At 47.9% G+C, this 24,793-nt stretch overlaps 1 protein-coding gene across 11 annotated transcripts in view; it reads left to right on the forward strand.

Annotated features, from left to right (window-relative positions):
- The window catches only part of Nav2 (neuron navigator 2), a 362,047-nt gene that overhangs the window by 165,088 nt on the left and 172,166 nt on the right, over positions 1-24,793 (forward strand). For 9 of the 11 annotated variants that reach the window (XM_028880150.2, XM_028880151.2, XM_028880152.2 and 6 more), the window contains exons 6-7: positions 937-1,005; positions 7,810-7,976. In XM_028880150.2, coding sequence (XP_028735983.1) covers positions 937-1,005; positions 7,810-7,976 — 236 coding nt within the window. The remainder of the gene's footprint in view (positions 1-936; positions 1,006-7,809; positions 7,977-24,793) is intronic. The other 2 variants (XM_028880153.2, XM_028880154.2) reach the window with 1 other exon arrangement.

Consider the following 24,793-nt stretch of genomic DNA (forward strand, 5'->3'; position numbering starts at 1 on the left):
TCAGAATGATAACTGTTTCAGGCTAGGAGACGGCTCTGTGGTAGAGTGTTTGCCATCCCTAGTACCCTAACCTTCATCTAAAAAGACACAAGAAAGATAAACAGCACAAAATAACTAAATTGTTCTTGATTGAATCTGGCCAAGAGAAACCCTGTCTTGGGCGGGAGTGGGAGAGTCTTCATATGTACACAATTATGGGGCATTATCCTTTACTCCATGAACAAACTTGCCAAACAAATACATCAGTGCTATAGAAAGGATTGCTATAGAAAGCACTTGGGAGGCAGAGCCAGGTGGATCTCTGTGAGTTCGAGGCCAGCCTGGTCTACAGAGCAAGATCCAGGACAGGCACCAAAACTACACAGAGAAACTCTGACTTGAAAAACCAAAAAATAAAATAAAATAAAATAAAGTAAACCTAGGGCCTTGCACGTAGTAGGCAAGCACTCAATTACTGAGTCATAGCCCCAGCTTTCTCTTTAACTTCTTATTTTAAAACAAGGTCTCACTAAGTTGCCAAGGCGTGCCTTGAACTCACTCTGTAGCCCAGGCAGCTCTTGAACATGCCATCTGTGGTGGTTTGTGCCATTGTTGAGGGTCATGGACTTAGCCTCTGAAACTGGGGACCCAATAAACTCTTTAAACTCTTCCATCAGTTACCTTGGTCGAGGTGTCTCTTTAGAGCAATAAAAAAGGAACAAAGGAAACTGTCTGTCCTCCTGCCTCAGCCTCCTGAGGAGCTGAGATTACAAATCCGGGTTTCAGATAATCTTAATTGTAATTTCTTCACATTGTGAATGTATCGAGTCATTGAAGTTAGGCCTAGAGTTTAGTAAGAAAATATACAGAGGACCAGCCCAGGCACCTTCCTCTTGCGGGTCTAACGTGTCTTCTCTCCTCACTCATCTGTTCCACCTTTTCCTTCCTGCCCTGCAGTGCCTCATCCAAGGACTCATCTCAAAGCAAAATCATCCGCTTCACTCTGGGTCAGAAAAAGATCTCTAGGTTAGCAGTCCTCTGTGTCCTACAAAGCATGGTTTAAACCCAGCCCGCTCTTCCTGTCTCCTCCTCGCTGGCTGAGTTCCCTTTTGATTCCCATCCCTGCTCTGTGTCTCCAGTTACCCAAACCCAAACATGCTTTGGCTAATGATTCAGCTTGGGGAGTTCCGAAAGTGGTCTTAGATGGGAGTGTGTTTATGTGTGTGAGAGAGACTTGTATGTGTGTAAGTGACTGGCTCCAACTGGATGTTTCTCGCTGTATTGATTTCACCTCATTACCAGAATCCCATTCATAGGAGGAGGTGACTTTCCAGGTAGTTATATAGCAATGTTACATGAATGCATTTGCTCCCTGCTGCATCCTGGTGCTAATCCGCATCTCCTTTCTGTGTGCTGTGCTTTGGCTTTGGTCATTGGTGCTCAATTACTAATTGGGGGTGGGTTTCCTTGTGAACTAAGATCTGAAATGTGACTTCATAACAGAAGGCTGTCATGTCCTGTCTTTGTTTCTGGATTCTCCTGCCCACCATGGGGAAGTTGCCTCAATTTCTTAGAAAACAGAAACAAATAAACAAACAAAACAACCACCTAGTCTGCAGGCATCCTGTCCTGAACCCTGTGGTGCATGCTTGGATGGAGGAAAACCAGGTATACTGTAACATCTGCAGGCTTACTTAATCCTTCCAGCCTCCTTAAGGTAATGAGGTAGGTCATGTTAATAGCCCCATTTTACAGTCCTGGAAACTGAAACTTCTGCAAGTGTGATCATTTGCTCCCAGGCCACACAGAAGATGGAAGAGAGCCCAGGTTGTTTTTCCCTGGAGTAAACCCTTAGGTTATGCCACCCTTTCTTCCTCTTCATTCTGCTGTGGTGTGGTTGTTGACACTTCTCTGTCAAGCCCTCCTGCTTCAGCCACTGACTCAGCCTTGTCCTTCACACTGCCCCTGTGGCCCCTGAGGGAAGCCGCACTGGGGTTGAATCTGCCCTGTGGTGACCGGGGCTGTGTTTATTTCCCAAGGAACTGTCTCCTGAAGGTGAAAGAAAGCTGGCCCTTCATTTCATCCAGGTCCAGACCTGTGACCAGCTGCCAGCTGTCTTCCTCTGCTAGGTTCTAGGAAACTTTTATAATCAGTTTCTTTTTCTGGAAATCTTGTGTGGGGCACAACCTGAGAGCAGCTGGAGCAGCGAGGGAGAAACTGCATGGGACCATGCTTGGGTGCACAGCATACGCAGATGCATGCTACCCGGAAGAGATGGCTTCCCCTGATGAAGAAGGGGAGGCTGCAGCAGGAGTAGATGCCCCTGTTCCAGCAGGCTGATCGCGCTGAATCTGAACGTCATGGGAACATATATTCATGTGAGAGGAAAGGGCGCCCGGAGGAACTGTGACTGTTCTTAGGAAGCCAAGTGCTCTGCCCCCAGAGATAAGAGGACAGGAGCTGGCTGGGAAGCTGTGTGATTAGAAGCACATGCCTGTCCCACAGTGGCCCAGATTCTGGAAGGAGGCAGTGGAGAGAGAGAGGAAGAGCTGAAGACAAGGGAGCAGCTACCCCTGAACCTGTACTGCGAACAGAGCTCCCAGCTTCACCCTCCGCCCAGGCCTGGCTTCCTTTAGAGTCGTCGCATCACGCATCCCACGTCAAGAGTGTTTTGAGTGCATTTTGTCCCTGCTGAGGCTGTGCTCCTGGACTCCCCTTTCCAAGATCCCACCCCTGAGCATCATTATCAAGACTGAGGCTAACTAAGCACCACTGAGGACAGCAGTCAGCTCTGGTTGGCAGAAGAGACACACCCCACCCTTCTTTTCTCCCCAGAAAGAAGGAGACAGATCCCTTGTTGAAAGTGTAAATGCTGTTGGGATTCCTGCCAGGACCAGGTATCCTGATGGGCAGCAGAGATGTTCAGCAGCATGAGAAGCCTCACCCTTGAATGTGGGCCTCATGCATTTCTGCCGTCTCCTGTGCCGTCGCTCCCTAGCGTCTCTGGTAGAATCACAGACGTTTACCATGTTCTGTCTAATAGAGGCAGGAAAGCCCAGTGACACAAAGGTATAGTCACCACTATAAGGTAAGGAAGGCAGCCAGGCCAAGTGGATCCCTGCATGGCCGGCCGTCTTGGAGAATGGAATCAAATCAGCGGGATAGTCAGTTCTCTGCCGAGCTGCTGAAAAGCAGATGCTGTGGAAATGAGAGATTTAGCATTTAATCATCTTGTCTGGCAGGAAAGCATCTCCTATCGTGGGCTCCCCATCCCCAGCATGTGCACACAAGCTGCCGTATTTCCTGGGAGGGGCACCCCTCTGCTCCCGGCCTTTTGAAGTGGTTTGGGAGAGAAGAACGGCCCTCTTCCCATCAGCACGTACAGCACGTGGAGTGGAGGATCGGGGACTCGGTTGTAGGTTCCAGACCAGGAATAAGTTCAGTCCCCTGCTTGGTTCCACACGCTTTGGAGAAAGGGACTGCCGCTCTCACAGCAGCAGACCTGTGTCCCACCTGCTCACGGTGCTTCCCCGTGTGTGTCTGGGAAAACCCACCAGTACCTTCTGTGAATGTGAAGCAGGATAGGAAATGACCGTCAGAACTGAAGTTGTACTTATAGAGCCACCGGCAACCCTTGACACCGTGGTGAGTGGCACTGGGCTGATCTGCCCTCCTGCCTCCCGCTGCCTTGCATCAGTGAGGCTGTGGGGGGGTGGGCAACATCTGCCATTCCACCCGCAGCTGTCCCTGCTGGCCAGACCCACCTCTTCAGCAAGGCAGGACTCTGATGTGACTGACAGCACATGCTTCCAGGCTGGGCTTGATCCAAGTTCCCCTGATACACAAGGATGTTAACAGTCATGAACTGCAGAATGCTTAGCCAGAGGCTACAAGCCTGTGTGAGGCCATGGGTCTGTGTCACTGCTAAACTAGACATAGTCTTATTTTTAGCTCCACTTCTGCCCTCGGCCTCCTTTAATTAGTGCTTCAACCCTGAGGGATAAGACAGAGCTCAAGCTTCCTAGTGTGGCCCACAAGATCTTCCCTCCTCTGGTCCCGGTCACTTCCCCTGGCTGGTTCCCTCCACTCTGTGCCTCAAGAACCAGCACATTCCAGCTCAGTCCTCCACCCTCTTTCAATGTGCTTTGTTTTTTGAGATAGGGTCTTGCTTTGTAGCCCAGGCTGATGTGGAGTCAGTGTATCTGCCTCAGCCTGACCAGTGCAGGGCTCCAGGTGGCAGCCACCATGGTTAGCTCTACTTTGGTGGAAGTCTGAGGCACTGCATGCAGGCAGATGTTCAACCACTGAGCCAGCCCCTTAGACCTCCTCTCAGATCTCACTGAGGTGGCTGACCTTGAGCATACTCTATAATCTAGAAAGACCTCAGATTTACACTCTTCCTATCTCAGCCTTCTGAGTATCTGGAATTACAGGCATGAGCCACCACGCCCAGCTTCCCCTCTGTACTTTCTGCAAGTTCTCACCACGTGTGGCCTGCTTTCCCTTCTAAGCCTCTACTCACATTCCCCCTTTCACATGCCAAAGCTGGGTCTCACTCTGGAGTCTCCCTTTTAGTCTCCCTCTGACTTTGAAAGTTATCGCTTCCTTTCTATGAATTGCCTCTGCACTTTGCATCCACACACAGGTCACCTAGGTGCCAGCTGGGGGCAGCTGGCTCCTTCAGATCCAGAGAGGGCTATGCAGACTAGTCCTGCCTCCTGAAGCCAGTGGAGTGGCCTCCCGTGATCACCCAGCTACCTTGGGACATCATGATTGCCTTTGATTTTGAAATCCTGAACATGAAATCTCATGCTAAAATTTATTCTGAACTAATTCAGTTGCAGATCGGCACACTATCCCAAGAGGTGCCTTGGTTTCCTTGTGGCTGAGTTCTTATTTCTCATACCACATTTATTCATCATCTTTGTACATGATGTGGTGTCTTAGTGTTACTATGGTTGTAGATGAAACACCATGACCAAAAGCAAGTTGGGGAGGAAAGGGTCTATTTGGCTTACACTTCACATCACTGTTTGTCATTGAAGGAAGTCAGGACAGGAACTCACACAGGGCAGGAACCTGGAAGCAGGAGCTGATGCAAAGACCATGGAGGGGTGCTGCTTACTGGCTTATTTATCATGGCTTGCTCAACCTGCTTTCTTATAGAACCCAGGACCACCAGCCCAGAGGTGGCCCCAACTGAAATGGTCTGGGCCCTCCCATATCCTTAATTAGTAATATCACTTAATTAAGAAAATGCCCAACCTCATAGAGTCACTTTCCCTGTTGAGGTTCCCATCTCTCAAATGACTTTAGCTTGTGTCGAGTTGACATAAAACTAGCCAGCAGGGGTGGATTTTGCTAAAATCTTCAGATGGATGAAAGAGGCTTCAGATGATAAAATCTTGAGATGAATGAACTTCAGAGCAATCATCTCCAACATCAGAGGAACAACGAGCCATGGCCACCATGAGGAATCCAGGACTATTCTTCTTAGTCCCAAGTGAGAACTTTTTCACTACAGATTGAGGCACAAAGAACCCAGAAGTCTCCCAAGTGCAAGTTCTCCATCACAGACAAAATGGTTTCTGTTCTGGAATGTTCTTCAATGAGAAAAAGAGCCCTACTTGACGAAGCCTGTATTGCATCTTTGCAAATGTTGATCTCAGATACTGATTTTTGTACTCCTCTCTTCTCAGCCTTTAAGCCCATCTGCTTCCTGCCTTGTCTGATTCTTTTCTGTGTGTGCAATAGTGTGTTCCCTTTATGAGGATGTCCTTATGCATCTGTGTGAAGCAGGGAGGATGGGAGGGGAACTCAATGGCACCTAGTAATTACAGCAGACGAGGTATCAAGTCCCATTTCCAATGTACAGCTAGCTATCCATTGAGTAGTCGTTCCAAAGTTAGAGATGAGGAATATGAATATCAGATGTGAGGCTGGCTCTGAGTCCTGTGGGTGGGAATGCCTGCTTTTTGTCCATGCACCACACTGCCTCCCAGAAAATCAGAAGGACTCAGGATGATGGCCAACCTATCCTGTGCTTGGATGGCTTGCTTCTGTGCTGTCTAAAAATCTCCTGTGGTCTTGGGCGAGCACAGTGGAGACTCTCTAGCAACTCTGAAAGGATTTATCTTTTCCTCCTCGCTGCTTTGTGCTCCCTGCTCTTCATAACCCCCTGCTGAAGCCTGCACCGTGGAATACCTCTGCTGTGACATTATCTTGGAACAAGTCCATAATCCTCCTCCAGGCATCCCTATATATCGGGATAAAGACTTCTGCAGGCCATGGCTGCTTAAATCAGTCCCAGCCAAGAGCCCTTGTTTGTACCTGTTCTGCCAATGGATGTAGGGCTGTGTCACCTAACATGGGGGATTCGCAGGGCACTGCCTCGGAAGCAAGTCCAAGTCACACTAAGGTTCCATTCCTGGATCTCCTTGACTAGCTGTGCTGACACATTCGAACCCGACCCCAGATGCTGGAACTGCTGGGGATTTGTACCAGTTCTGTCTTTGTGGGAGTGGATTTCTCCAAGCCAGAGGTGGCAAATTCACCGAGGTGAATGCTCCTAGGACCGTAGGAAGCAGTGCCTTAAGACCCACTGGCTGGCTAGGGGAGCATCAACCCCCTCCACGTCTCCCAGCTTCTAGTGCGGGGACCCAGCCAGCTTTTTAACTGGATCAATTTTACAGTCCTCTCACACCAGCTCATGTTCTCCCTGTGCTCTGCAACCATCTTTCTTGCTGAGCCAACAAGAAAAAGTTGAAAGCGCCTGCTGCTTACATCTAAAATGCTTCCAGACTCCGGGCTTCTTTGGTGCTCGCCGGATCGCACGGACAAAGAAGGCTGAAAGCTTTATGGGTTGCGAAGTCAGGCTTATCATTGGGTCTAACGCTGGTCAACCGAGGCTCCAGTTGCTTTTAAACACGGCTCAGTGGGTTTTAACTGAAAGATACAACTAAATATGTCATCATGTATTCATCTTTCAACTTTAATTATTGGAAACAGCCTGCTTAGTAAGTCCCTGGACCAAACTTCCGGCTTGAGGAGTCTTCCCCCTTACCTCTCTAGGGAATGCTCCTTGACATCTCTAGACACACTACAAAGAAATCTGGCAGCTTTACTTTCAGAACCACCCAAAACGAGGTTTTATTTAAGAGGAAAGTGTGCGTTTGTCTTTAGACTAACTGAATCCTGCTGTTTTCACAGACAGGATTATGACGCTGTATGTTGACTGTAGAGAGCAGCCCCGGCTTCAGCCTCAAAAGGATGCCACAGGGTCAGGTTGTCAGGTGTGGAAGGAAAGTGTAGCCAGACAAGCACTGGCAGCCAGGCCTCAGGTTTGCACTGCAGATGCATTGGGTTGGAGTGTTAGCGTTTGCTTTCTTTCCATTATAAACTGAATCCTTGCCTCAACGCCCATACCTCTGGATTATGGCAAACACTATTCCCAACACAGCACACATGGGTTAAGCTGTTACGTTCCATGCCGGATAGAGTCAAGGATGTTGTGGGTCACTCATATTGAAAAGTAAGAACACCTATCTCAGAGGATAAAGAAGATGAGTTTTCTATTTTTCATCAGCAAACTTATTCTTAGTGGATCTTCCTTCAAATTTCCTCTTTACTCAGAGGAATTGTGTTCCCATTTTGCCATTGGACTTCTCTGGTGTCTCATGTTTGCTATATCCCACCTTTGACTAGCAATGTCCACGGGCCCAGTGTCTGAGTTTGGTGTTGTTGTTTATCTCCTGCATGGTTGCAGCTCTTCCTGGGACACTATTGTACGCCTAAGACTGACTGCATGACTCTCTGGCCTTTGCATTTTAGACTTCCAGGTCCTACCACAAGGGTGGCCGCTGCAGGCAGCGAGGCCAAAACACGGGGAGGGTCAGCCACTGCCAACAACCGACGCAGCCAGAGCTTTAACAACTATGACAAATCCAAACCTGTCACCTCTCCACCCCCACCGCCACCAGCAAGTAACCATGAAAAAGGTGAGTCTTTTTCTCTTGAGTTCCTCACTTGTTTTTCTTTCTAGTAGACCCGTCTGACTCCTTTGGGTGAGTTTGAGTGGAGCCAAAGGCAAGCTTGCAAAGAAGATGAAGAGCTGTGGTTTAAACATACATGTTTAGCAAGAAGGTTGTTATCAGTGGCATTAATACGGTAGGGAAACTATTGTTATATTCACAGCCAGCCAGAGTAAGTTATTTGTTTGGCTATGGCCCTAAAACACTTGGCTACAGATAAGAAACAAGATACCATCTGCAATTTGAGATTAAATTTTCATAGAGTATATGCTGTGCAGTAGAAGGGCTTTGGAGAAACGCAAGTTTCTTGAGGCATGCTTTGGGAGCCATCAGAAATGATGAGAAGAGCATTAGGAATATGAGCATTTTCACCTTTGGAAAAAGAGTCAGGAATGTGGGTCGGCTAAAGTGAAGCATTTGGCTTACACATGAGAAGCAGTCAGCCTTGCTGCTGGGGTTGTGATGATGTAATGGTATGTGACCATCTATGCTACTGAGCGTTCAGGATGGAGAAAAACCAGGTGAGTGGCCCCGTGGAAGACCTCCACAGCAGATAGTAAAACACACCTTTGCTCGTATAAGCTCGTATAAGACATTTGAGAAACTGAAGCAGATTAGATGAGTCTTCAGTGGAAGACAAGCCCTGCCTACCTGCCCACCAAGCGGAGAGGGTAGACCACGAAGTCAGGGCCCTCAGAAGCATTTCCCGTGATAGCGTGGAAATGTCTAGAGCTTACCCTGGACCATGGCACTCCATCCTCCTGAGACACAAGCATGCTGCCCCTGGGTCCCTGAAGCAGCTTGGGAGCCCAGGCAGCTCTCATGTTGTGTGGGAACTCAGTCCCGTCCTTTCTACTCCCCATACCAGGAACACTTGGGTCAGGGAGCCCCATTGCCTTTGAGAGTTTACTAATGGCTATGGTTTCCCCCCTTCAGAATAGGGGAGATATTTTTATTTTATGGGGCTGACAGATTTCTTAACTATTGCTAAAGTCTTAACCCAGGATGTATGGAGTAGTCACATCTATGCGATTCTGCCCCTGGTTTCTGCCTCACACAAAATCAAGGGCTCTTGTTTAGCCTGTGTGGTTTTTCGCTCTGTCTGTCTCACTTTTGTGGTACTGGGGATCCACCCCAGAGCCTTGTCATGCTAGGCAGATGCTGTGTCACTGAGCTGCATGCCCCCAGTTCTCCTGTTCTTTACTTCACCATGCCAGCGTGGTAAAATGGTGCTCAGAGGGGCTGGGGAGATGGATTGGCAGTTGAGAGCGCACACTGCTTTTGCAGAGGAACCAAGTTCAATTCCCAGCATCCAACAGTGTTGGGCAGCACACAACCACCTGTAATTCTGGCTCCAGGGGATCTCGTGTGTTCTCTTGTGGCCTCTGGGCTCTTGTACTCACATGCACATCCCCACGTACAGACATACATACACATAAATCAAACAATATAAAAATTAAAAAATCCATAAAATTGTGCTTGGAATACAAAAATCACATCTGTTTGCAAAATGGTATAAGAGCACATATTTTTAAAGTTCTCTTTTATATTTCTTAACAAGCACCAATATAAAGCAAACTGTACATACCCTTCCAGAACTTTCACAGTATGGCCATATAAACGCAACACACACACACACACACACACACACACACACACACACACACACACACACACACAAACACACACATGTTTTGGGTTTTACCTCAATAAGAAAAGGCTATTTTCTTTTTAGTTCCTCCTGTGTCACAGTTCATTTATTCCCTCTTTTTGAAGGATGTAACTAACATGTACAAAAAAAGGTTGGCTACTTGCCACAGTCACAGAGGCAGGGAGGAGCGAAGTCACTGGGAGGCATAAATTTTGAAATAAGACAAATTGTTTTAAGGTGCTGAGCTAATAAAGCCATTGGTAAATCTGGCCGCCTTCATTGCCATTATCATGACTATCAGTAGCCTGGCATAGTAAAAGCTCCTTTGGGTTTCTCCTCGACCTGTGAGGTCCTTCATCACCGAAGCACTGTGAAGGCTCGGCTGCCTTTGCCTTTGGGCCTTGTGGACATGAGGACCATTGCGCTTCCCTCTAGGTCTCCTCTGGTTTTTGTCAGCTGCATCACCCCCTTGCCCTCTCCTCCTTGTCAAGAGATGGAGTTAGACGATCTTTAGCATTTTGTCATGTCTGAGTTGCACTGGGTCCATTGATCAAGACTGTAAGCATGTCGTTTTGTGGTCGGTGACAGCTTTGAGTCAGTGATTAGAAGAAGACAGAACTGTAGAACAATCCCCCATGTTCTACTGTGCACCTGGATTCTGACATGACCTCGCAAGCCGAGTGGGTGGAATGACCCCAGTAATCGGAAGATGGTGGCACCTCTTTCATTTGCTTGTGACCATGAATGGAGACTAGGACGGGACTGGCATCAGGCTGGTTGTGGGAACTAAGGGGCTAAAATGCTGCTTTCCAGAGGTACATAGGGAGAAGTAGTGCCCATGTGCGTCGTAACAGAGAGGTGCCTGGAGTCATGAGGGCAAAGATGACGTAACCACGTCCACCCTGGGGCGAGTCGAAAGTGGTACTTCATTGCCTTCCCTTAGTGCTGGGATGGGAGCATTGGGAAGGAATGAGTTGCTCTGAAAAACTTTTCCTAGTATTGGTTGGGGTAAGAACAGATCTTCTAGATTCACTTTTACATTAAACTCGAATTCTGTACTGGACCTGTCTGAAGTTGCCACAGTGATGGGTAGGCCTTGTTGGTCATTCTGAAACTGTGACCCTTGCATCTGGAAGCAGCTACAGGATTACTGTGATCTTTGGGCTGCCATCCATCATTGGGGGGTGTCTTAGAAGACCAGCATCAGGTATGGACCAGGGGTCCGCTGTTGCATTTGTTGCCTGGGAATAGAACTCTATGTGCCTAGGCTAGCCTGTCAGACTGGATTAAGCTACCACACACAAAGTCCTCATGGAGCCCTGGAAGAGGAAAAGGCCTAGCCATTTAAGAAGCCACACTCATGCCTGAGGCCAGACTGGAGAAAAGGTTTTGGCCTTCAGTTAAAGACAAAGCAAAGCACTTTGAAGACATATGACCAAATTTGAGTTCCTGCCCTGGCCACTTCCCAGAAGTGTGACTCAGAATATGCTGCTTCTAGGTAGCCATCACCAGGGCATCTACTCCAGCTCACCTTTAAAGACCATCTCAAGCCACACTGCTGCCACTGTGCTCAGAAGGCTGCAGACAGCCACTGCAGGTGCTGGCAAGCTCCCCTGGGTGGTTCTCCACAGGGGTGGGCTCTGCAGTAGCATGCGCCACATTCCCAGTCATCCAGGTGCAAGCCCTGCCCGGGACTCCAAGAGGACAAGCTCACACGTCACTGTGTCAAAGCCACTGGAGCTGCATCTCTTGAAATAGCTCAGTATGAGTTACTTCTGAGGCTCCTGCAGTCCGAACCCCAAGTAGCAGCCACAGTTCTCAGAGAAGCCCAAAGTGGTGATGTCCTCAAGAGGAACCCATACTTTAGTTATGGTTCTTCCTGGTCCAAATGTGGTCGTATAGTCAGAGGTCATTTCCACCATGAACAGTATCACTTAGCAACACAGTGACTTTCCATCTTTATCAGGTTTCCATGGGCGACAGCCAGAAGGTCACCCCAGCCAGGTCCTGTTCACGTGCAGAAGCACAATGGGTTTTTTTGATCCTCTCCCACCAGCAAGTCTCGCACTTCTCAGAGAGTCAGCTTGCTGGTCAGTGAGGTGGCACCAGCAGACCCTTGTCCTCAGGGAGTTACACACAGTGTTCTTGCTTGGATGTTTTTGTTTTTCCCCTAGCCCAATCCAAAATCTGTGCCCCAGTCACCTCTCTATTCATTGTAGATATTTCAGGGAAGGGTCCACCTGCCATCTTCGCAGAGCTGGAGTTGGTCAACATCGTGAGTGTCACTTTCCTGGCACCAGAGACCCAGAGCACTCCAGTACCCTTTGTCATGTCTGAGTTGCACAGGATCCATTGATCAAGACTATCGGTAAACATGTAGCCATCCAGTGGTGGCTTTGGCGCTAACAGGAGATTTCTTCATTATGACTTGACTTCACACCATAGCTTCCTTTGGTTCCAAATTATGGACAGGGTCTAACTGAGTAGATGAAAAGTCCCCATATATATTTTTGGAGGCTCACCAATCCCAAACAGTGTCCACACTGATGTAGTCCATGCAAAGTGTCCACATGAGCCCAGTGAGTACACATGGATGACTGTCACAGTGACCGTGTCCATGATCTAGGGTAGCCTTGGTAAATTCAAAACTCTAAATTACTGCTACTCTTTTATGGTGTGTGTGTGTGTGTGTGTGTGTGTGTGTATACAAGCACGTGCACACAGGTGCATACATGTACACACATCATAGCATGCATCTGGAGATCAGAGGACAACTCAAGTGTGGGCCCTTCCCCTTCCCTCCTTGTTTGAGATGGGAGCTCTTGTTCCTCACTAGCTGGCCTACAAGCTTCCAGCGACTCTTCTGTCTCTACCTTTCTTCTCACTGTGGAATTGCTGGCATTGTAGACACGTGATACTGCATCTGGCTTTACCTGGGCTTGGGTCGCCTAAGCTCAGGTCCTCGGGCTCGCACGATGAACACTTTTACCCACTGAGGCACCTCCTCAGCCCAACTGTTATTTTATTCATTCATTCATTCATTCATTTTGGTTAGGAGCCCCAGAACAGTGTGTAAATACCAGAGTGAGGGAAAAAAAGTAAATAAGGAGACCGAACGCAGAGACAACATCAGTGATCGGCAGCTGTGGCCTGTGGCACACATGTAGCCACACACAGTGGCCACAGTGCGGCCTTTGTCACTACTCAGATTTGCCACTTTTCAGTGGCTCTTTTGTTAAATATAGTAGAGAGCCTGAGTTTTAAGAATACGGAATCTTTTCCCGTAGGACCAAATTATTCCGCATGCATTTTCAGTGTGATTTACTCCCATGAATCATCCTTGGAAACAGAGGTTACTCACCACTGATTGTCTTATAATTTTTGTGTGTGACAGTTAATCTGAGTTTTTGGTTACTAAATTTTTAAAAACAGGTGGGGACTGGAGAGATGGTTCAGTGGTTAAGAGCACAACTGCTCTTTTAGAGGATCCAAGTTCCGTTCCCAGCACCCACATCAGTCAGTTCACAACTGCCTATAACTCCAGCTCCGGGGGATCCAGCACATTCTGGACTTCGCACGAACCCATACTCACAGGTACACATGCCCACACAGACACCCATATACACTTAATCAAAATAATAAAATAAAACTGTTTAAAAGAAAGAAATGGGCTTTTTTGTGACATTTTTCATATATATTCATAAGTGCGCTAATTCTTTAAAAAAGTTATTTTTATTTTGTGTGTGCATTTTCTGCCTGCATATATGTTCATACACTACCTGTATGCAATACCCAAGGAGGCCAGGAGAGGGAGGTGGATCCCCTAGGACTGGAATCACAGATGGCTGTAAGCCACTGAGTGGACACGGGGTATAGAACTTGGGTCCTCTGGAAGAGCAGCTGGTTCTCTTAACCGCTGAGCTACTGCCCCAGCCCAATGTACTAATTTTATTCAGCCCCCCCCCCCCACTGCGGTTCCCTGTACCATGTTTCCACCTTTTGGTCCCCTCCCCCACTTTACCCATCACACTACATCCCATTACCCTCTCTTCTTCCCCTCCCTCCCCTTCCTAGTCTCCTGTCTTAAACACACACACACACACACACACACACACACACACACACACACACACACACACACACCTAGATTCTGTGGGAGTCAAGAGAGCCTGTTTCTCAAGGTGTGATCACGGATTATCAGGCTGATAAGCCTTCAAGATGACTATACAAGCACGGAGCCTGGACTTTATAAACTTTGCCCTTCTGATACAGGTTTCCAAGTTTGTATTTGACGTTCCTATAATCCCCGAGACTGTGAAGGTGGAGGACCCCTATTCTTAGTTATACATCACAAGAAGTGCCAGTTTTGAATTGCCCTCTAGACCTTAGCATGTATTTGATGACTTATTGTTATAGGGGAGGAGCTAGGTAGTGAGACTTCCGTCTCCCACACCAACTCTGGCCTGGCATGCAGCAGGAGCTCAAAAATGGAGACCCATAAACATTTCATATCCATTTGTCATAACTATATTTAAATATATTCTCAGAGCCAGCACTTTAGATTTACTGATTGCCAAGATCTTCAAAGCTTGCTTTGGTTTTGTGGTTTTTATCTTGCAAGTCTTCAGGTTGTTGTTATATTTTATTTTAAAATGTTTTCATTGTTCTAGTTGATCTCATAGAAAATAAGGGGGTGAGTTTTGATCCCTTTCTTGCCCTGGGATCTACAAAGGGGTGTAGGTATGTTAGCAGAAGGCAGAGAGGGCCAGGAGGTGCTCTGAGGGTGTCTGCTTGCCCACGTCAGTTCTCTGTGCTCTTCTTGGCTCTTGAAGAGCTTGGAGTCTCTTTCTGCCCACGAGAGCGGACACAGGGAGAACTATGACAGCCTCACATCCCAGTTTTTGTCTTTAATGTCTAGGATTAAACAAAAGCCGAACCAAGGGGAATGAAACCGTGTCTGGTGTGTTCTCTCTGGCTGTCTTTGAGGGCCATTTTCCCTATCTCCTGCATAATTCAGGAAAACCTTGGGGAGAGAACACAGAAAAGCCCTTGGGTGTGTGTTGGCGCTATGAATGCCCGTGCTGGACCTAACCCTTTCCCACAGAGACAGGAAGGCTATTGAGCCAGGTTTGCCTTTCTGGCAATATAGAATGTACTTCGACACCAGCATGCAAGCTTATGATCTTGCTGGATACCCTCACTCTAAAAGACAATGAACCTGGCTTTGGGAAGCGGGAAGAATGAGTCTGGAGAAATGAAGAGAGACTGAGTCATATAAGAAGACAAAATATCTATTTGGTTAGTCTGTGTTGGGGATGCAAGATGAGTGCCTGCTGTGTGTCCCAGCCGCAGTGATAAATCCAGTGCTTCCCCTCCCATTTGACAGGCAGAGAGCTCCACAAGTACATAAATCCAACGTAATTTAAAGCTTCATCAGAAGGGGAGTGCATTTAGGCCTCTGGGTGCTCTCTTAGTCAGGTTTACCACAGTTTGATCTGCAACGCTTGGTTTATTCCATTTATTTAAATGTTCCTTAACATTTTTCTCCTAAGTTATGTATTTGACAGTATTCATCTAAAGAATACATTTAAAGATAAATTCGTTTTGGAGTAAGTGAAACGAACCTTTCCATATGCAAGGTGCAAGAGCAAGGAGGGGCCACTGAGCTGTGACCCTCCGGGTCTGCCATAGCCGGCACTTCATGATGAGCTTCTCATGAAGGCATTTGAACCCTTCTCTGCTGAAGATGGACTTCCTGGGCATGAAGCCAACCTATCAGACAAGATGCCACTTCCCAGCTGCAGTTCGACCCACCACTGTGCTGCTTTAGACCGTGAATGCGTAGCTGGTGTGGGAGGGATCCCCAGCCTTTCTAGATGCTGTAGATGAGGGATCACAGCAGGGAGACCTGTCTCGGAAGCGGTGGGAAGCCTGTCTGTGAACCCCGTGCCTGTGTGGGTGCTGTGCTGTAGAAAGATCTGCACTGAGGACACATACCCGGGGTCGCAGAGCTCCTGGTGGATTCTTCAGCAGTGGCTCTGCCTGCTTTTGTAGTTGGGAGAGCCTTTGAGCTTGTGGGTGATAACGTAGGCTCCAGCATCAGAGCAGCCCCCCCACCCCCAATTCTCCTAAGATGAAGCAGGTCCCTCTGTGTTCTGAGCCCCGTTCCCTTTGCTTTGATGGGAGAATCATAGCATTTACCTAGAATGAAAACTGCATTGCAAGGTCCACAGCCTGTAGTAACTCAGCTTGGGCAGAGGGAAAAAACAAAAACAAACTCCACAAACTGTCTTGACTACTGGGTAGCCCAAGACACTGAGCCTCTGCTGCCCTCTGCTGCCCAAGTCTTGTGATGACAGTTCATCTCTACCTAGTGTTCTTTTTACTTTAACTTAAAAAAATCATTTTACTGTCTTACATGTGTAAGTATTTTTCTGTATGTATGTCTGTGTACCACTTCTATTCCTTGGTGCTTGCAGAGACCAGAAGAGGGTATCAGATCCCCTGGAACTGAATTACAGGGGGTTGTGAGCTGCCTTGTGGGTGCCAAGAGTCAAGCCTGGGTCCTCTGGAAGGGCAGCCAATGCTCTTAACCACTAAGCTAAGGCACCCTATTAGAAGATAAAGATTTGCACGTGGTCTGCATGTTCCCATTCAGGCGCGGCTTCCATCCTTTCTCTCCTCCACTTGAGAGAGTGACTGTGGACCTAAGAATGTCTAAGTTCTTGGTCTAAGTGTTCAATAAAGTCCTAGTGGCCTGGAGGAGTGGCAAGGAACTGACAGAGGGCCTGAGCTAGTTCCCCGCCCCCTCCTCTGTGAGGTTGTCACTGCCCTTAGCAGCCAGCTGCTGAGCTTGGCCCCTCCCCTTGGGGCTGTCACTCACTCGCCTTAGGTGGGCAGGCAGCTGCTGGATTCAAGGATCCAGTTTAACCCTAAAGAAAGGGATCTTTGCAGGCACTAGTGGATTTTTTTCTCTAAGAAAGTTATGTTTTTAGTGGATGACTAATTCCAAACAAGGCAAAGCAGTGCTTGGTGAACACAGGCGCTCACCCCACCCTTCATGTCCTGGGATGTATCCAAAGTCATTTGTCCAAGGTCTCCTCTGTATTAAGCATCGGCCTAGTCACTGATATTCAATAGTGAAGAAAGGGACTCCAGGCCCTGCCCTCATGGGACTCTTGGTCCTGTGGAAGAGACAGATAAAAAAAAAAAGTAATAGTATGATAATTACTCCTCTGAGGAAACTTAGGTGCCACAAACAAATGAGTGTTTCTGCACTGGGTGCCCTCATCAGGGTGAGACCCACAGAGTTTTCAGGGTCCCGTCACTGTGTTTACTCATTTCCTCACACAGTGGTTAGGAGTTAAGGATGTTTTAGGACATGGACTAATTGAAAAATCAAATGAACAATACCCAGTCCCCTGCTGAATTGAAGATCTGCGCCATAGGCTAGCATTTTCTCCTCTCTAACCATAGGAAATAAAGCTAAAAAGTTACAGTGATAGCTGGTAATGCATCTCAGTGGTATTGTGCTCCCCTAGCATCCATAAGACCCTGATTTTGTCCTTGGTGCACGCACACACACACACAAAGTAAAAGAAAAAAGTTACAGGAAAACAAATTTTGGCTCCATATTAAAAAATAAATAAAGAACTTTGATATCTGTCTTCTCCCAGTTGGATGAATCTTTGGTGGGGGTTCTTTGCTGCCCCACCCCCATCCCCACCCCCCACCCCCAGTGTTCAGGCAGGCTAGATCAGGCCTGTTCTAGATGCTGTATATTAGGTTTCAGCAGACAGCAGATAGCCTTGATGATGTTGGTAAACCTATGACTTGGTTTTCTCAGGTAAAGGGTGGAGTCTGTGATTGATGCAGATTCTGGAAATGCTTCTGTTGTTTGAATAATGTCACAGGTATATATAGACCATAGTTTATAACCTTCCCTTAAGCCCCGTCTCCTGCAAAGATATCCATGTACCCCCCAAACACACTGTGTCCTCGATGGTGCTACTTACACTCTAGAACTTGTTTCTGGTCCCTAAGAAATAAGAGACAGAAGGAAAAGTGCAACTATTGCCCTGGTGACATTTGTACCGACTTTGCGGCTCTAATTGTGTGCTTGGGGTGATTTCTCTCATACGTTCAGATAAGCTGTGAACTGGTCAAGTTCCTGCTCTGCAGCCATCCTTGTGGCCTCAGAGAGGATCGTTGTCCCAGAGAAGAAATCATGACTGCTTGGTGAGAGGATACATGTGGTGACTTGAACCTTTAACGTGGGGATTTATTTTTCTGCCCTTTTCTAGTTCTAGATAGCCTGGGCTCAGTACTCAAACACCTGTTTCACACACTTCCTGTAGGGGGCATCGTTCATCAAGCAAAACCCAGCTTGCAGAGAGCGGGTCATGTCAGGCCTTAGAGGGGAGAAACCAGTCTCTGCTTTGAAGATTTCTGAGCGCTGAAGATGTCGTTATTCTGTCTTGTCAATCATGTGTTAGGCAGGCTGGCATCAGACACAGTTTCTCCTAGGAGCCAGGATGACTCTGTATCATGTTAAGTCCATCTGATTGAGCATCAAAACCAGAAATGGGCAGCTGGGGTGGAGGTGACTTGTCCACACAAGACATGTACACCAGGACAAAGATTCTCGCCCGTGTCACACCGTGCCAGGCCTTTGATCCCTTAGTCAAATCCAAGACATTTCATCTCAGTCTCTCCAAGAGAAGTGTGTTTCCGTCCTATAAGCCATCTTCACAGCCTAGGTAATAGGCAGTTACAGAGGAACCTGTGGGTACCAGGTTTCCTCTGGGCTGCTCAGCCTTGAGTTTGGTGAAAGGCATGTGACTTCCCCTATAATCCCAACCCTGAAAAGTAATATTTTCAGATAACAGCTATGAGCTATTTTCTACAAGCTTGCAGGATGACCAGATTTCTACTGAGGTGTCCCAGAATTGTAAATGTGTCTTGTGTCATGGGGGATGGCCATGGTTATCTCTGCATGGTCCTTCTTCTTCCAGCAACTTCTCGGCTTTTTTATGGTGTTTAGGTGAGATCTGGGATAAAAGGTTGAGGTATGTAAGGCCCATTGAGACCTAACCTCTGAAAGGGGCATCATGTCTTGGGTTCTTGTGCAGGCCTTCCCACATTTATGAGGGTGGGAAATAGCTTCAGAGCCATACTGGGGAGGGCGTGTGACACAGAATGAGGCTGGACACAACAAATAAGTCTGGCACAGTAAGAAGGCATTGCACTCGTCAAGATGGTAATGCGAATATTCTCAGCTCCTAATGTGGGATGTCCTACAGCTCTGGGGGTCAAGGGCATGCAGAACCAAGGAACCGAAACATCCCCAGTTACCCTCGGCCATAGGCTTCTGAGTGACAGAGGCAAGCAAACTAGTGAGACGAGACAGTGGCCTGTGCTGGAAGTGGCGTTCTGCAGTTAGGTGTGGCTCTGCTTAAGCCTTCATCTCAGTGTTCCCCACATCCCTGCTTCCTCTTGCACACCACCTGGCAGGTGTTAGCTGAATGTCCAGCTTGGGTTCAGGACCCCTGGGGATTGGTCCCCACTTCGATCCATGAAGGTCACATGACTTTGGTTTATTAAATACTCTGTCTGAACTTCAAGTACCTTTGCCTTGCAGCGGTCGTGAGAAGAGAACCAGCCCTGTGCAATGGAATATTTGCGCAGTCAATGAAATCAAGTGTACACAAGTCAAACAGGATCCAAACCACAGAGCAACCAAAGCTAAGCTGGAGAGCCCAGGCCTTTACTCCTGTATTCTGGCCTCTGACCCAAAATCTGAAGCCCTCCTGGACTCTGCCTCAGCAATTCCGAGTAAACCAGAGTAAAGGATATTTCTAAAACCAGGGGACCTAGGGGCTAGAGAGATGGCTTGGCAGTTAAGGAACCTTTCTGTTCTTCCAAGAGACCAAAGTTCAAATCCCAGCACCTACATCAGGTGGCTCCTAACTCTGTCTCCCGGGGGCTGGTGCCTCTGGCCTCCACAGGAACCTGTATCCCCATGCACATACCTATACACTAACATAGACGTTTTTAAAAAAGTCTTTAAAACTAAACCAGGGACCTAGAGCCAGAATGACCTGTCCCTAGAGGACATACCTGGCAAAAGTATTCATTTGGTAAATATCGGGGTGGTAAGCTTTTGCTTGTGGAATCTTAGAAATGCAACGTATTGATTGGTGAAATCTCCCGGTGACTGCTTGCTTTGGAAGGGGAGTTTGAGATGAAAGAATTGATTGAGAAGAGCAAGGAAGGGAGGCACTCGGGCTTGGTTCTCTGTCTCTCTTTCTCTCCCTGTCTGTCAAATAGCTAATGTAGAATACAGAAGATGAACCTTTCTATGGAGTTTTGAGGAAGAGGGACTTCACTGAGAGAGGTGACAGTTGGTGATTATTCTGTAGTGCCCTAGAACAAAGGGGTCTTTGATTAGCAGATCTTTCTCCGAGTGTAATTTTATTTTTCCCTCTGACTTTTCTCGTCACCCCCAAATGTGGATCCTCTGGTTATCTTAACCTGTCCAGATCCACAATTTGAAAAGTCCTTCTGTGTTGTTCCTGGGAGCTGGTGACCTAAGTGTTTTGGGGTAGACTCAAGACAGCAGAGATAAACGGATTAAGCTATACATGGGAAGGGATGGGCACAGCCCGAGCCCTGGTCTCTGGCCTTGCTTGGGGTGTTGGTCAGCAGGAGTTGGCTCTGTCTTGGCAATAGAAACGGCCACCGCTCGCTGCACACTGATCAGAACTGTTCGGTCTCATTAGGGAGCCCCTCAGATCACCTTCTGGCACGAAACTTTCCACAAATCATCAAACAGCCAAGGTGGAGGCCGATGCCTTGAAGTCTCTCCAGCCGCTTTGGCACACTTAGCCTGTTGGAAGGGCTTAGCGGAGCAGAGAGATTTTGAGGCCTGCAGCGGGGCTAGAGGAGCGCTCCAGACACTGGCAGCAGCCCCGGGACTCACAGCTCACCCCTTGCTCCTTGTCTTGAACCCTTCCTCACGTGCATTCTCCATCTGCGTGGGTGACTCCCTGGTACCAGGAGGAGCAGCGTTTTCAGACAGCGTCTGTAAGCTGTAAAGGCTTCTGTGTCCTCTCCTCAGCCCTGCCAAGCAGAACTTTTGGCAGGGGTGCGCACAGTCTGACATGGTTATCACCCTCTGTACCTGAAACAGGGTAAGTGTGTACAGGAAGCTGGATTTGTGTGGGGTGTGCGCATGCTCTGTCTCCCTCTGCCTTATGCTCTTGAGATAGCTCTTCACTGAACCTAGAGCTGGGCTGGCAGCCAGCAAATCCCGTGGTCCCTTATGTGTCTGTCTCCCCTGTCCCAGGGTTGGGATGGCAGATGCTGGTGCAGCCATGCTCAACTTTTTCATGCATTCTGGGGATCTGAACTCAGGTCCTCAAGCTTGCATAGCAAGTGCTCTACCCACTGAGCCAACTCTCCAACCCTGAGAAGCTAGTTTTTTTTTTTTTAATTTTTAAAATTACATTTGTTTAATTCTGTGCAGGTGGAGGGTGTGTGCATGCTACAGCACTTATGTGGAGGTCAGAGGTCAGCTTGCAGGAGTCAGTTCCCTCTGTCCGTCATACAGGTCACAGGGGTCAAATTCAAGTCATCAGACTTTTTCCATCCTCTTGACCCAGAATATAATAAATTCTTTTTTGGGGGGGCAGGCGGTGTGTTCTGGTTTTTCAAGACAGTTTCTCTGTGTAGTTTTGGTGCCTGTCCTGGATCTCTCTCTGTAGACCAGGCTGGCCTTGAACTCATAGAGATCCACCTGGCTCTGCCTCCCAAATGCTGGGATGCACCACCACCGCCCGGCCAGAATACAAATTCTTAACGCACACATTTTAATTCTCTTCAGTGACCACATGGGGCTGGTGGCTCCAGTACTGACCAGCTAATAGTCTGGTAAGCAGTTGCAGTTAGAAAGTGTGTCTGAAGTCTGTCATTAAAAATTACTTGGGGGGGGGGGACTAGGTGTAGTGTTGTATGCCTTTAATCCAAGCACATAGGAGACAGAGACAGGCAGATCTCTGTGAGTTTGAGGTAAATCTGGTCTACAGAGTGAGTTCCAGGTCAGCTAGGACTGTTACACAGAGAAACCCCTGTCTCAGGAGAAAAAAAATTCTTTTGCCAGGTGGTGATGCACACTTTTAATCCCCGCACTCAGGAGGCAGAAGCAGACAGATAACTGTGAGTTCCAGTATAGCCAGAACTGTTACACAGAGAAACCCCATCTTAAAAAAAAATTAATTCATTAATTAATTAATAAAAAAACTTTTAGGGGGACTAGAGATTTGGCTCAGTGGTTAAGGGTACTTGTTGCTCTTATAGAGAACCCAAGTTTGGTTCCCAGCATCCACATGGTAGCTGGCAACCATCCTTAACTCCAGTTCCAAGGGACCCAATGCCCTCTTCTGCCCTCTATGGGCAATGGGCACGCACATGGTGCACATATATACATGTAGGCAAAACATTCATACATGTAAATAAGGCTTTTTATTCCATCAAATGCCACAGTTGTGACATTCTATCTGAGCAGCTGTTTGATTAACATCTGGGTCCAACCGACAGCCCATAATAGCTAATGGATGAGGCCAATCAAAATCATAAATGTATGTCAAACACTATGGGAGGGGTTTAAAGCTTATCTGTGCAGTTCAAGCGTGTGTTTTGTTGATGATAACTTCGTGCTCAGTGTCAAAGCCCCAGCATCCTGCATCCATCTAGTGCTGAGTAATGTTCAGTAACTGTGTGTTTAATGCAGGCATGAATGAATAAATGCAAAAATGAGAATTTACAGGTGGCTTTTTAGTCACGTGTTTTATGAAATGTCCAAAAGGGGTAAATCTCTGGAGACAGAAAGTGACCTTGCTGAGGCTGGGTCAGGGATGGGAGTGATTTCAAGTGGCTGTGGTGTTTCCTTGTGCTTTGATGAGGATGCTGGAAAATGAGACTATGGTGCTGTGCACAGTTCTGTGTTCACTGAAAACTTTGAACATGCCCTTTAGATGTGTGTGTTTTATGTTACGGTGGTGAGTTCCACCTCAGAGTGTGGTTTACAAACAGCTTCTTGTTCTTTCTGTGGCGAAGCAGGCCTTCTGACTCCAGTTCTCCTTCCCCGTGGGGGCTGGTGTTCAAGCGCCTCCCCTGCACCAGGCCTCGGTTTCTCCACGATGAAGAGGGTTGCTTTGTCTTCAAGGATGGCAAAGACTTTTTGATCTTCCTTCCCTGTATCTGTTGAACTTTAATCCCGTTCTGAAGGAATGGCATCCTGAGTGTACTATACCAGAAACATAGATGGACACCTTTGTCTCTTCCCACAGTGTTAGAATTTATTAAGTAACAGTTGGTATCATTTAATGGTTTACAGAACAGCCATTTGTCATATAATCCTATCTGCCTTGCTGACCGGGCTGAGGTGAATGCCGATTCTTGTATTCCAGTCTTAGTGACTAATAACTCTTACGGTACACAGTGAATGTCTGTATAGCCATATGCATATATGTGGTTTTCTGACTAAATACACATTAAAGATGCTGCAGCAGAGGTCAGGGGGTTACAGAGGTGGGCTGGGAAAGAGTCTGCATTGATGAGACAGTGAACTGATCCGTGCCAGGAGGAAGCTGCTGATGACCTGCTAGAGCCAGGTTTAGGAACGAAGCTGCAGGTTTCAGTAGGTGCTGGGCAAAAGCAGAACTGGGTGCAGGAAACACAGGTCAAGTTCAAGTCCAGACCAGCAAACATGTAGAGTGGGGTCTAGTTGGTTCCATCAACAGCTGTCCAGCAAAAACTCTAGGGATAGTCGGGGAGTCCTCTGCTGGTTGGTTCATGGTGTACAGAATGTTAGGTATTCATTGTTTTATGGGGTTATACCCTTTCCTCGGTCTGGCTTGCCCACTAAGTTTGAGGGCCTGGATATAAGATTTTGATATGGCCATGTTCCTTTATAGTCTTAATTCACCTCAATAATATTAGAGGGTAGCTCTTTTCCTATTCCTAGGAATCAGTCTGTCAGTCTGTGCGGGATGGATGGCGCCCAACAAATGGTTCAGGTCCCGGATGCCCCCAGGAGCTGCAGTCATCCTTATCCCTCAAAATGGAGCCAAGAGATACTCGTAAAATGGCATCTCCTGGGACAGTGCACAGCCTGAGAAACCATTGTTTTATACAAAATGGAGTAGCTTAGAGAAGAGCCTGAGCTCATCAGGGGGTTCCCAGAGTAGGAAGGAGTCAGAGGCAGTGCCACTCCCAGGAACACCCCCAGGAGTAAGTGGGACCCCTGAGCGGGTAGCTGACATTCCTTCAGCATCCACAGCACCCGGGCGTCCAGGGCTGGCCCAGGCATGAGCGAGGGCCGAGGCGCTCATCTCTGGCCTTCCACCCAGACAGACCCAGAGCCTCGCTCTCTGCAGTTAGCGGAGCTGATGCCTAGAGCCCACTTTCTCTGTCCTCGGGCAGCAGAGCTTCTGGGGTCACCGCGAGGTGCCTGGCTGTTGAACAGCACATGGCTTTCTGTGGTTTGCGGTCGAGGGTCCTGTGGGTTTTCTCTTGGAAAGCACATTTCTTTAGGAATAGCTTTGAGCTGGTCTTTTTCTTCTCTCGCTTCTTTTTTTTGAAGACAAAAAGAATGCGAAGCAGTGACTGCAAGGAAGTCATTCCCCCACACCTCTTCCTCCTGCCCCGCCTCTTATATTTATTTCCATTCTCCCTTTCACCATCCTCTTCCTCCTCCTCCTTTTCTTCTCTCCCCTCCCCCGCTTTCCCTTTCCCCTCTCTCCCTCCTCTTCCCTCCCCCACCCTTCACTCCCCCACCCTCTCTTCATTCTCTCCCTCACCCCCTCCCCTCTCCCTGCCTCCCCACTGTCCTAGGCCTACCCATGTACCAGCCGTACATGTCTCCCGCAGACCCTGAGCTCCTGCTTTCCAGGTGGGGGGCTGGACCCCAAGGGCTGCTGTCAGTCACAGTGTCTGCCCTCCTTACTGAGTCACTCCCAGGGACACCGGAACTTTAAAATCTGTGCTGCTCATTACGAAAACGTTTCATGACTGAAACAGAGAGACTTTTTAAATGTAGTGTGTCAGAGTGCCCGGCTCTTCCTCTTCAGTA

This window comes from Peromyscus leucopus, chromosome 1 (assembly GCF_004664715.2).
Source record: "Peromyscus leucopus breed LL Stock chromosome 1, UCI_PerLeu_2.1, whole genome shotgun sequence".
In the NCBI taxonomy this organism is placed as follows: Eukaryota; Metazoa; Chordata; class Mammalia; order Rodentia; family Cricetidae; genus Peromyscus; species Peromyscus leucopus.